The 13,341-nt window shown below is 34.2% G+C and overlaps 1 protein-coding gene and 1 long non-coding RNA gene across 3 annotated transcripts in view; one reads left to right on the top strand and one right to left on the bottom strand.

The window, feature by feature from the left end:
* LOC125787471 (uncharacterized) overlaps positions 1–13,341 on the bottom strand; it is a 241,440-nt gene that overhangs the window by 25,467 nt on the left and 202,632 nt on the right. The gene's annotated exons all lie outside the window — the stretch shown is intronic.
* On the top strand, positions 3,533–12,271 carry LOC111195407 (signaling threshold-regulating transmembrane adapter 1). Of its 2 annotated transcripts, none has more exons than XM_022682609.2 (6): positions 3,533–3,758; positions 3,893–4,009; positions 8,875–8,911; positions 9,133–9,209; positions 9,334–9,362; positions 10,371–12,271. In XM_022682609.2, the coding sequence occupies exons 1-6, from the start codon at positions 3,728–3,730 to the stop codon at positions 10,638–10,640; spliced, it is 561 nt and encodes a 186-aa protein (XP_022538330.1). In that variant the 5' UTR covers positions 3,533–3,727; the 3' UTR covers positions 10,641–12,271. The 2 variants fall into 2 exon arrangements, with proteins under 2 accessions (XP_022538330.1, XP_022538331.1); XM_022682610.2 differs by having other exon boundaries at positions 3,536–3,758; positions 9,133–9,200.

The raw sequence follows: 13,341 nt of genomic DNA, 5'->3' as shown, positions 1-13,341 counted from the left end.
ATTAATGAGAGATTACGGTTAAAACTCTTATTTTTAGGGCTATATTGCTATATTATTTTTATGGTATTTTTCCATGTTCTTAAGTTATATAGATATGTATGTAAAATTACTTATTATTATATGTAATTATATGTGTGTGTTATTATTTAAAGGTTTATTTCTTTCCCAACATCTCAGTGTTTTTCTTCATAATTGATTGATTAAATGAGCAGAGAGCCTGTTAATAAAGACATTCTGAAAGGATCATACAGTATGTCACTGAATGTCACTGAATGAGTCAAATACACATTAATTTGTGAATCATAAAGCTCACAACTTGAAAGACAATAAAGTTAGTTAAAAAAAAGGTAAAATAACAGTTTTTCCCTGCAGAACATTGATTGAAATCGCTTTATTGAAGAAACTGAATTGTAAATATACTCTGAAAAACTGTAAAATAAAATTTTTTTCCCTGCAGAACGTTGATCAAAATCACTTTATTGAAGAAATTGAATTGTAAATATGCTCTGAAAAACTGTAAAATACTGGTGTATGTATGTGAAACCTTTAATGAAAATGCATGTGAATCTACTGGTTTTGCACTTCATATGAATGAAAGTATTTTACTTTAATTTTAGGGTTTTTGTTTGGCAGCCGCTGCTGCCAGTAATTTGACCGTTTTTTTACGGTTTTATTTTTTACAGTGCAGGTTTATTGTCCAACTCCTGTACATCTTACATGATTACATTCAGAGATTTGGAGATTTGGAGATTTGGAGATTGACCGTCAACTTATTTAAATTTCAGCAACAACAGGATGACATCACGTGACCTTTAGAGGACTGGAGTAAGGTCATCTCTGGCAATGTTCCCCAACTGTGAGGACTGTTTTTTTTCCAGCAGTACAATGCTCAACTTACACAGCTAGATCAATTATGGTTGTAATTGATCAAGACAGTGTCATGGCCAGCATAATCTCCAGACCTGAACCCCATTGAAAACCTATGGAATGTAATCAATCCAGCAAACAAAGCTGAACTGCTTGAATTTTTGAGCCAGGAGTGGCATAAGGTCACCCAAAAGCAGTGTAAAAGACTGGTGGAGAACTTGGCGAGACACATTAAAGCTGTGATAAAAAAAATCTAGGTTATTCTACCAATTATTGATTCTAAACTATTCCTTATATAAAACTTTAGTATTGTTGTTGTTTTTAAATTAATATGAACTTGTTTTCTTTGCATTATTTGAGGTCTGAAACACTGCATTTTTTTTTGTTATTTCAGTTATTTCAGCCATTTTTCCTTTTCTACAAATAAATGCTCTACATTACAATACATTTTTTTTACAATTATTATTTTATTATTATTATTTTGAATTTGGGAGAAATGTCGACAATAGTTTATAGAATAAAACCACAAGGTTCATTTTACTCAAACATATACCTATACATAGTTAAATCAGAGAAACTGATTATTTTTAAAGTGGTCTCTTATTTTTTTCCAGAGCTGTATAAATATATATATATACAGGACTTTGACTGGGCCATTCTAACACATAGCTGTATGTTTTTTTTGAGATTGTCCTACTGAAAGGGGAATCTTCTTCCCAGTCTCAAGTCTTTTGCAGACTCTAACAGTTTTCTTCCAGGATTGCCCTGTATTTAGCCCCATTCATCTTTCTATCAACTCTGACGAGCATCCCTGCTTAAGAAAATCATCCCCACAGCATGATGCTTCCACCACCATGTTTTACAGAGGGGTGTGTTCAGGGTGATGAGTTCGTCCACACATCGCTCTTTGTATTTAGGTTAAAAAGGTCAACTTTGGTCTCATCTGATCACAACACCTTCTTCCACATGTTTGCTGTGTCCCATGTAGTGTGTGTACATTTGTGTATATAACTGTAGTGTATAGCAGGAGCTGTGTGTGTATTGTGCAGAGGTGGAAAGTAATTAATTACTCAAGTTATTACTCAAGTTATTGTAATTGAGTAGATTTTTGAGTAATTTGTAATTTTTAAAGTAGTTTTTAAAATAGGTAATTTTACTTTTACTCAAGTAAATTCTGACACAAGTAATTTACTTTGCTACATTGGAAAACTCCCAATTACTGAGTAAAAAATAAAATGCAAACAATTGTCTGAATTAAAAAAATAAATTGCCGCTCAAAGTAAATTTTAAATTGAGTACTTTTTTACTTTTACTCGAGTAAATTTTTAGATGGGTACTTTTACTTTTACTTGAGTAGAATTTTAGCAAAGTAAAGGTACTTTTACTTAATTACAATTTTTCAGTACTTTTTCCACCTCTGGTATTGTGTGTGTATATAACTGTACTGTGTAACAGGAGCAGTGTGTGTATGTGTGAGTATATAACTGTAGTGTATAGCAGGAGCAGTGTGTGTATTGTGTGTGTATATAACTGTAGTGTGTAATTGGAGCAGTGTGTGTATTTTGTTTGTATATAACTGTAGTGTATAGCAGGAGCAGTGTGTACACTGTGTGTGTATATAACTGTAGTGTATAGCAGAAGCAGTGTGTGTATTGTGTGTGTGTATATAACTGTAGTGTATAGAGGAGCAGTGTGTGTATTGTGTTTGTATATAACTGTACTTTGTAATTGGAGCAGTGTGTGTATTGTGTGTGTTTATAACTGTAGTTTGTAATTGGAGCAGTGTGTGTATATAACTGTAGTTTGTAATTGGAGCAGTGTGTGTATTGTGTTTGTATATAACTGTAGTGTATTGCAGGAGCAGTGTGTGTATTGTGTGTGTATATAACTGTAGTTTGTAATTGGAGCAGTGTGTGTGTTGTGTTTGTATATAACTGTAGTGTATAGCAGGAGCAGTGTGTGTACTGTGTGTGTATATAATTGTAGTGTATAGCAGAAGCAGTGTGTGTATTGTATGTGTATATAACTGTAGTGTATAGCAGAAGCAGTGTGTGTATTGTGTGTGTATATAACTGTAGTGTATAGCAGGAGCAGTGTGTGTATTGTGCATGTGTATATAACTGTAGTTTATAGCAGGAGCAGTGTGTGTCTTGTGTGTATATAACTGTAGTTTGTAATTGGAGCAGTGTGTGTGTTGTGTTTGTATATAACTGTAGTGTATAGCAGGAGCAGTGTGTGTATTGTGTTTGTATATAACTGTAGTGTATAGCAGGAGCAGTGTGTGTATTGTGTGTGTATATAACTGTAGTGTATAGCAGGAGCAGTGTGTGTATTGTGTTTGTATATAACTGTAGTGTATAGCAGGAGCAGTGTGTGTATTGTGTGTGTATATAACTGTAGTGTATAGCAGGAGCAGTGTGTGTATTGTGTTTGTATATAACTGTAGTGTATAGCAGGAGCAGTGTGTGTATCATGTTTGTATATAACTGTAGTGTATAGCAGGAGAAGGTGTGTATTGTGTTTGTATATAACTGTATTGTATAATTGGAGCATTGTGTGTATATATCTGTGGCCTGCAGGAGAGCTGATGCTTAGGCTGCAGATTTCCTCCTGGGTGTAAATGTCTGATTGGAAGGGAAGTGGTTTCTGCAGAGGTGCTTTGCTGATTGTTGCTCATGGCGCTGCATCCTGCTGCTGAAGCTCTGATCTGAACCAGGACTGGCAGCGCCCCAGTCTCTGCACCCTACATCATCCTGTTACACAGCAACCCTCAACACACCACCCTGTAACACAGCACTGCGTCAGGGCATTTTTTTAGCCCTATATATTATTATTATCATCGCATTTCTCAGTTTTGGATATGACGATGAACTGCAGCGGCCAGACAAGTGGTAAGCAACTCACTAACTCTTCATTTATTTATTTATTTTCTTTTATTATTAAAAAAAAAGCTTTGTGTTCAATATGGTAAAATGTAACTTATTGAAATGGTTTAATTGTATTGTGTTTAAACACAACTATCTAGGCTTTGGAGTTCTCTGTGGTTCTCATGCTCTGTGGGTTCTGTTTGGAGTAGTCAGCGGGGTTCTGGTCTTCTCGCTGTGCTGGAATATTCTCTGCTGTGTCCAAAAACACTGGGCAGGTAAGATACTTTAGCTAATATATTCTTAGAATTATTATTTTTTGTGTACTTTTTACCTTGATTATCCTGAAATCCCTTCAGAATAAGCTGGATCGAAAAACTTACGGCCTTCTTGCAGTTTTAGCCTCAAATATCTATGTTTGCTTGTTTTTTTCTTTAATTTATTCTATAAAAGTGTAAAAACACAATTTAGAAAATGCATCTAATACAAGTGAATCAACAGATATACTGTAAGCAAAATAGAGTTTATTGTACTGAAAAATAGACACAAAACGAATTACTACATTAAACCAATTACACATAAATATTGTCCTTTTTCTATCTATTTATTATCCAATGTTAAATATCTCTGACTGAAAATGAAACCTGAAATGAATTAGCTGAGTTAACTGAATATAATATGTATCTTTTTTTTCTATTTTTATATTCAAACTTTTAAAACATTATTCAGAAAATGCAACTTATTCAAGTGGATCAACAGATAAACTGTGAGCAAATGGGAATTTATTGTTCTGAAAAAAAAAGACCCCAAACTAAACGAAACCAATTGCACATAATTATTGTCCTTTTTTCACCCATTTATTGTCCAATGTTTAATATATTTGACTCAAAAACAAAGCCCTATGAGAACCTCTACAAGTAGCTATGAGTTAACTGAATAGAAGTAGATATTCTATGTTTAAAAAAATATGTTTGTATTTTCTATTTTTATATTCAAACTTTTAAAACATTATTCTGAAACTTCAGAGACTGTTAACAAAATATGGGTTTATAGTAGTGAAAAAAGTTTTTTTTACTGAGCTTATCTTTTTCTGGAACTTTTTTCTAAATTAAAAAAAAAACAAACAAAAAAAAGTGCTTTATTTAGACTTATAACCCTTCATTCATGAAATCTATTAAATCACACCTTCAAATAAAACTTAACACAGTAAAGAAAATGACAGCCTTGCATTTACAGTTTAAAATGGATTGAAAATGTTTAGAAAAGAAATAAGAAATAATAAGATTAAAAAAATAATAACAATACAGTACAACCAGTATTTAGACTTTCAAGAAAAAAAAGTCAGTAAAAGGAGTATATACTATATAAACTGTACTAAAAATTGAATTGCAAAGAATGCTGGTTTTAAAAGAACACAGTTTGGATCATTTACCCAACCCAGTGCTGGGTCACGCACTACCTAACCAAATACAGCACGGGGTAAAGTGACCCAGCAGCACGGGGTCATATGGCTGGCAGCCTGGGTAATACGAGTTACTCAGAACTGGGTTGTTTTTTAACTGTTTTTAATTTTGCTTTTAATTTTAGATCTGTGCTATATGGTAAAAAAATAATATCATGATATTTAAATACATTTTTAGGAATTCTATGACAATGTTCATTGTAATATTTTGGCAAACAGAAAAAAAGTACCAATAGTTGTATGATGTCTGATGTCTGTGTAATTTAGCCACTGACAATATGCTCAGTGATAACATACATGATATGCTCAGAAATTTTGGTAAATATGTATATCATGATATCAACATTTATTTATTATCCCCAATAATACTATTATCTTAAAATGTAAAATAAACTATTTATACTTTTAAAAAGATGCTTAGAAACATCTAATTTTCATCTAATTTTAAATACAGCTCTGAAAAAAAAAAAGAAAGCACTTAAAAATTATGAGTTTATTTGATTTTACCAAATTGAAAATCTCTGGAATATAATCATGAGGAAGATGGATGATCACAAACCATCAAACCAAACTGAACTGCTTGAATGTTTGCACCAGGAGTGCAGGCATAAAGTTATCCAAAGCAGTGTGTAAGACTGGTGGAGGAGAACATGCCAAGATGCATGAAAACTGTGATTTAAAAAAACAAATATTGGTTTCTGAACTCTTAAAACTGTATGAATATGAACTTGTTTTCTTTGCATTATTTGAGGTCTAAAAGCTCTGCATCTTTTTTGTTATTTCAGTCATTTCTTATTTTCTGCAAATAATTGCTCTTAATAATAATATTTTTATTTGGAATTTGGCAGAAATATCCGTAGTTTAGAATAAAACAACAATGTTAATTTTACTTAACCATATAGCAAAAACAGAGAAACTGTTAATCTTTTTTTTCCAGAGCTGTATAAGAGCAATCTGCTGTATACACTCTGGGATAGCTAGCTGACTAGTTAACCTAGCAAACTAGCTAGCTTTGTTGGGTTAGCTAAGCTAGCTAACTTGCTAGTCAGCTACTCAGTATATTTTAGCTATTTGTCTAGTTAGCTAATTAGCTGACTAGCTAAATCTTAGAGTTTGTACTCTAATGTTAGCTAGGATAGCTAACTAGAAAAAAATGATAAAACAAATCATTTAAACATTTACTCTAAAATAATGGTAGATCTAAATTGGGCTGCTCTCAAGTAAACAAAATAGTGTAAACACATAGAAAACAACCTGTCAGGCTAGCATAGATACCACTTCATAATCATCCTCACATCAACAGTTCAGACAACTCAGTTTTAAATACAGTTTTACTTAAACTAAATTATGGTCATTTTTACTGAGCAGTAAGCAATTAAAAGTCTGTATTTTATGATATATGTCTATTGACCTGTTTTGTTAAAAAAATGTTTTTTTAAACAACACATTTGGTTCTAATCAGTTTATTTTAAATTGGGCCATTCTCCCGAATAGGTGCCATTTGCTTGATTTTTTTATTTGACTCAACTTTGAATCTAATAACTAAATAATATATTTAACTATTTAAAACATGTAATGGTCAGTTTCAGGCAGCTTTACTTAATTTTTACAAGGTTTCTATGCCGAAGATGGTTACAAAACTCGTGACATTTAAAAAGCATGTTTAAAAGCAAGTCCACTAATTCCTTCCTAATTTAAAGAAATGGTTGACTGCATGTTCAAATGTATATTATATTTATGACAAAAAAAATCCCTCCTGTTAATGGCACTCATTCCTGTTACTGAAACTCACTCCTGTTACTGGCACTCATTCCTGTTACTTTTTATGTTTTGAGTAACAGGAAAGAGTTTTTAGCACACAATTAGCAAAAACAAAAAAAATGGCTAAATGGCGGTTATGCTAATTGCATGAGGACACTTTCCCAAAATTTGTATTTTAAAAATAAACAAATAAGATCTAAGAATTAATGTATTTAACAGGACAGATGTTTGAGATTGAGCTCCTCAGTCATAGTTACAATAAGATCAATTGTATAAAAAAACAATATTATTTACTTCTTTAGAAGTACCAACTGATGTCACTTCCTGTTAAAGATGTGACTTGTAGAATGTTTCAGATGTTTCAGATGGGGTGATGTGTTATGGTAACAGGAATGATTGAAACCCAGGGACTCAAATAAAATATTTTTTAACTTAAATATAATGGATTTATTAAGAAAAAGTATAGATGGGATTTGGAAAAAATAAATCTGTGAAGGATTTTAATATTTATATTTCATGGTAAAGTTTATAGTTAGAGAGTGGGGACAGATAACAAATGCAAATTTTTCAGTGTTCTAAATAGTTTGTATTTATTTTTTTATTACATATCTTACTTTTGTAAATAGGTTAATGTACGAACCACTATGCTTAATAATAAAATGTATTTTAAAGTTATTTTGTGTGCACATTTATGCATGTAATTTCCTGGGGACAGAAATGGCACCCATTTGGTGGAATATCCCAATTACTACTATAGGTGCTGATAATTAAAACTGATAATAAACCATATTTTTTTTCGACTACTTTACTAAAAACCTGTAACCCTCTTTTCATTATTGAAACATGTTCTATAACAAGTTATTAAGTTATTAAGTTTAGTTAGTGTGTGTTTATGTAGTATTTTGTTTTTATACACAAACCTGAATTAAGTAAATTGGACAGTTTATTCTTATTTATTATAGCACACTCTCAGAATAAAAGGTACAAATCCTGAATTTGGAATCCTTGAGGGTAATGTACATTTAAAAGTATCATGTTAAGATAAAATAATATTGAATTTAATTTTAATCAGTGATGCTACAAAGCTTTTTGACGTATACTGCAATTTTATAATTACTTATACGTTTTAAGTACTGCACCTGACTTCTCTTCACTGCTGAATCTGAGACTTAGTGTAGTCCAATGTTAAGCTGAGCTAAAGGCTGGTTTTGCCATCTGGGTCAGCCATACCTCTTCCAAGAGACTTTTGGCCTCATCTGTAATTTCTGTAAAGATAAAAACCTATACTTCTAATAGTTTCGGAGTTATCTGTGTTTCTGTGTATTTTCTTTTTTCAGTGTTTAGTTTTATTTTTTTTTCAGTAGAGGCCTTTGAGTTGAATGCAAAATGTTGTATACTGGATTTTTTTGTTATTTATAGGTATATGTTTAAGTAAAAAGAACATTGTTGTTTTATTCTATAACCTATGGAGAACATTTCTCCCAAATTCCATATAGAAATATTGTCATTTGGAGTATCTATTTGCAGAAAATGAAAAATGGAAAAAAAAAGATGCAGAGCTTTCAGACCTCAAATAATGCAAAGAACACAAGTTCATATTCATAAAGTTTTAAGAGTCCAGAAATCAATATTTGGTGGAATAACCCTGGTTTTTAATCACAGTTTTCATGCATCTTGGCATGTTCTCGTCCACCAGTCTTACACACTGCTTTTGGATAATTTTATGCCACTCCTGGTGAAAATTCAAGCAGTTCAGTTTGGTTTGATGGCTTGTGATCATCCATCTTTATCCTGGTTATATTCCAGAGGTTTTCAATTTAGTAAAATCAAAGAAAATAATTTTTAAGTAGTCTGTAATTTTTCTGTATGTACATGTTGGTTGTGTACAAGAGTGTTTATTGTGGTCTTTGGTGTTTTCAGCAAGAGGGAAGGCCTTTCTGCCCCGATTCAGGAGAAGGTACACACACAAACACACACACACACACACATACGCACACACACACACACACGCACATACGCACACACACACACACACACACACACACACACACACTCACACATACGCACACACACACACACACACACACACACACACAGAACACTAAACTGTAATGTTTTTAATATTCATGTTTTAATGTGTAAACTGTATGTTTGTTGTATTGTATCCCTTGTTCTCAGCATCAGCCTGAAACGCAGTGAGATGGAGGATAACCCTATCTATGGAAACATTACCTACACACACAGCAGTAAGCCAGGTTCAAAAATGCTACATCTACACAGTTTAGCTAACACTGCACAGGTTTCTTAACTTATTAAAGCTGAATGGGTGGGAATTCTAATACTAATACTACTACTAATAAAAATGTTTCTACATTTTAGGAGATCACAGTGAAGAACGTCCCGCTCGGGTAAGACCTCCTGTCCCTCATATTATATAAATATAAATGTTTAAATCTGAATTATACCACAGTTAGTTCCGACCCTGCAGTGTGATTGGCTGAGAGGTGTTTTATGAGTGACATTATTAGCCTGTAATACACTGTGACCGAAGCTCTCCATGTATTACTCCGCCACATACAGGTAACTTAGCAACTATGCAGCACTTAACCAAATACAAACCAAATGCGATGTCATTAAACACCACTGGATCCTATAGACACAGCAGAAACACCATGTCTGCAATAGGCGAAGATGATTCCAAAATATGCATTATTACACACATTATCAGGCACAAATATCAGGTTAGGAGTTGTTATTATTAAAATAAAATCTTAAGTGTATATATTTTAGCTAAATGCAAGGTGGACTCTTGTAATTTTGCAGGTCTTGCCGCTGGGGGGGGCGCCGAAGTAAACAAAACTTTAATTCTTAAAAAATAAACAATTTTTTCAGTCAAACGAGAGCTGGACTTTATTTCTATAAAGATTTCTCTCTTAAAAAAAAAACATTTATTTGGGTGTCGAGTGGTCCAGCGATCTAAAGCGCTGCCACTATGAGCAGGAGGTCGCAGGTCCGAACCCCCGCTCATGCAGCTTTGCCATCAAGCTGCCAGCGCTCTGAGGGAGCACAATTGGCCCTGCTCCCTCTGGGTGGGTAGATGGCACTCTCTCCCCACATCACTAAAGGGTAATGTCTGCAGCACAAGGCGTCTGTGAGCTGATGTACTGAAACCGAGTCGCTGTGCTTTCCTCCAAGCGCACTGACTACTCGGCAAAGCAGCATCAGCAGCAGCTCGAAAAGAGGCGGTGGCTGACTTCACATGTATCAGAGGAAGCATGTGCTAGTCTTCATCCTCCTGGCAGGTTCCCCTTCCAGCCAATCAGAAGCTCATGTAGACAGATTTGACCCCCTGGATCGATGCATTAATTCCCCAAGCTGCTGTAAATACAATTCTATTGGTCTGTATTGCTTTTCAGGCGTTCTCTGCTGGACGGGAGTGCTACGCCAACCTGACCCTGAAAGTTCCTAAAGTACCCTCTGGCCGAAGTTCTCCAGCCCCTCAGATTCAGTACTCAGACGTGATGACTGTTAATCAGGATCCAGTGGAACCAGAACCCGACGGGGAAGAGGACCCCATAGAGAAGGATACGTGTTCCATGATCTCCGAGCTCTACGCCTCTGTGGACGCAGAACACATCAAGACCAAGAAGCAGGACAACAACGAACCGTACGCCAACCACGTCTGAGAACCTGAGAACTGTTAGATCAGAGAGACACTGTTATAATACGAATGAACTGTATAAACATAACAGTCCTAACTGTGGTACACAGTCCCATTTCTCATTTTATATTTCATAGGGGCGCTCAAAAGTGTCCTCAGTGCTCCCTTTAGTGAAGACAGCATGAATGCAGACTTAGCAAGAAGGCGGAGTTTGGGCATCCAACTCCACCCACATGCAGCCCAGCCTCTTGTTACGCCACAAGCCACGCCCTTCTTACATCCTAGGCCGTGGCTGTGCCCGAAACTGATTTCTATTTACTTCTAGGTATTAATAAGTCTGTCGGCCATTTTTGTTGAGGTGGGATTAGAATGTAATTTTGAGGAACTATAAACTTCAAAATACATCACAAATTACAGTAAAAAATCATATCATTAGCTACATTAGCTAAGAGCTACCTTTAATCGTTACTAAGCAACCTAACTTGGAAGTACTGGAGCCTATCGAGAGCCTGGGGTTGCCAAATAAACCATGTTTCAAATCCAAAAAAGAGTACATATTATTATTATTATTAACCATATTTCATTATGTTATATAAAGCTATCACAAATAACTTATAAAACCAAAAGTGAATTAATTACTAACTGATATTGTTTGTCATGGCAAAATAAAAGCAGCGAAATCCTCCATAAAGTAGGAACAGGGAATGTATCTCATGACAGGGATCTGCCCCCATATATTAAACTGTACAAAATTGTATTTAACATTGTCAGTCTCAGGACTGAGAAGAATTAATATGTATTAAAAATTAGAAAGTCATAATGACAATGTTATTGTTTTTTTTTGTAATGCATTGAATAATTAAATAGCACATAATGTTTTTACTGCTTTACAGTCAGTATCTGTATTATTACACCAAATAAACTATATTTTATACAGTCAACACAGAAAAAACAATGATAGTGATTTCAAATATATTCTTCTAATTATAGACTAAATATATGAAAACAAAATAATAGTCTACAAAACCTTATAACCATTACTGATGAAACCACCCATTAGGACTGTGACTAATTGTGTTGAATGGAGAAGACTTTCTAGGTCTAGGTTCCAGCCGTACACTCTACAGTTCACAACCAATCACTGACAACTGTGACATAAGTTAGAACTTGTTTAGCCCATATCTTCAGTGGAAAAAATACGACGTACATCATAATAATGAATGACGGGATAATCAGTGTCTGTGTCATGCAGTGTCTGTGTCATGCTACACAAGTAGACGTAAATTAAGTTGTGTTTCTCTGCATTATATGCATATTTAATATATTTTTGATAAAGTGCCTTAAACGAACAAGAGCACAGCCTCAAGACTCATTCGGATGAACTTTCAGAATATTTAGAATCCAGAATATAGGGTATTTACTTTACTGATCATTTTTTAAATTCTGTCTGTGATCTATGATCTCTGACTTAGCTGTGTTTCCCCCAAATGTATCGGCTTCTGTTTACACCAGACCCACACTGACCTCTCAGGAATTGTAACGGATCTCTTGCAGAGTTCTGCTATATGACAGCTTGTGCACATCAACAGGGTTTGTGAGTTTCATAATTTCTTCAATAAAACATCAATAAAAATGTGGACATATACTTTTCATAAATGTTTTGCATTACTATACATACCATACACACTATACTGCTCTACACTTACTATAACTACAGATACAATACTATAAATACAGCACATTGTACACAGTGCATATTATGGTATGTGTAGTATTGTGTATAGAGTGTAGTATACACATACTACATTATACAAACTGTACTACGCTACTATACTAGCCATTCTGTACTACACATGCCACAATACTCTAATCAAAGTATACAATTCATCGTTTACAAACTGAATTACATAAACAATAAAAAGTATACTAAACTCATACACACATAATGCAGTATAGAATTTAAATTCAATTCAATATGTTGTAGAAACTGCATTGTTTACATATAACATATAATTTACCAGATTATAAGGCACACTGTCAATGAACTGTCAATTTCTGGTCTATTTTCTTACATAAAGGCGCACTGGATTATAAGGTGCATTATGCGACACTAGTAAGGAACAAGGGTGTCGCCATGTTTTCCTTCTGATTCAGCAGGTCTCGCTGCTGGATGGTGAGATGTGTAAATCTAAGCAGTAAATAAAACTTAAGTAGTAAATATAACTGCTTTAAAAAAGTGCTGGATGTGCATCCGTTTATTTACAGTAAGCTTAGATTTCCAGATTACCGCTTAGGCTGGGTGCAGCAGCATTAGCATTAGCAACTAACAGTAAAAGCATTATATGAGGTTTGAAAGCTCTGCATCTTTTTTGTTATTTCAGCCATTTCTCATTTTTTTGCAAATAAATGCTCTAAATGAGAATATTTTTATTTGGAATTTGGGAGAAATGTTGTTGTTTATAGAGTAAACAACAATGTTCATTTTACTCGAACATATAACCTATAGCACAATCAGAGAAACTGATTCAGAAACTGAAGTGGTCTCTTAATTTTTTCCAGAGCTGTATACATTATCTGACTTGCGGGCATCAGGGAATCAGGGAGATGTTATTGATATGCAGTAGACTCCAGCAACTTCCGGAGGACTTGAGAAGTGTGCAGAACAGGACATGGATGAAACTCCAGCGATGGCTCGGAAACCACAGTTCAAAAAGGAGGAGACACGT

Source organism: Astyanax mexicanus, chromosome 24, assembly GCF_023375975.1.
Source record: "Astyanax mexicanus isolate ESR-SI-001 chromosome 24, AstMex3_surface, whole genome shotgun sequence".
Lineage (NCBI taxonomy): Eukaryota > Metazoa > Chordata > Actinopteri > Characiformes > Acestrorhamphidae > Astyanax > Astyanax mexicanus.
Note: the sequence above shows the minus strand (reverse complement) of the source record. Positions and strands in the feature narration are given on the sequence as shown.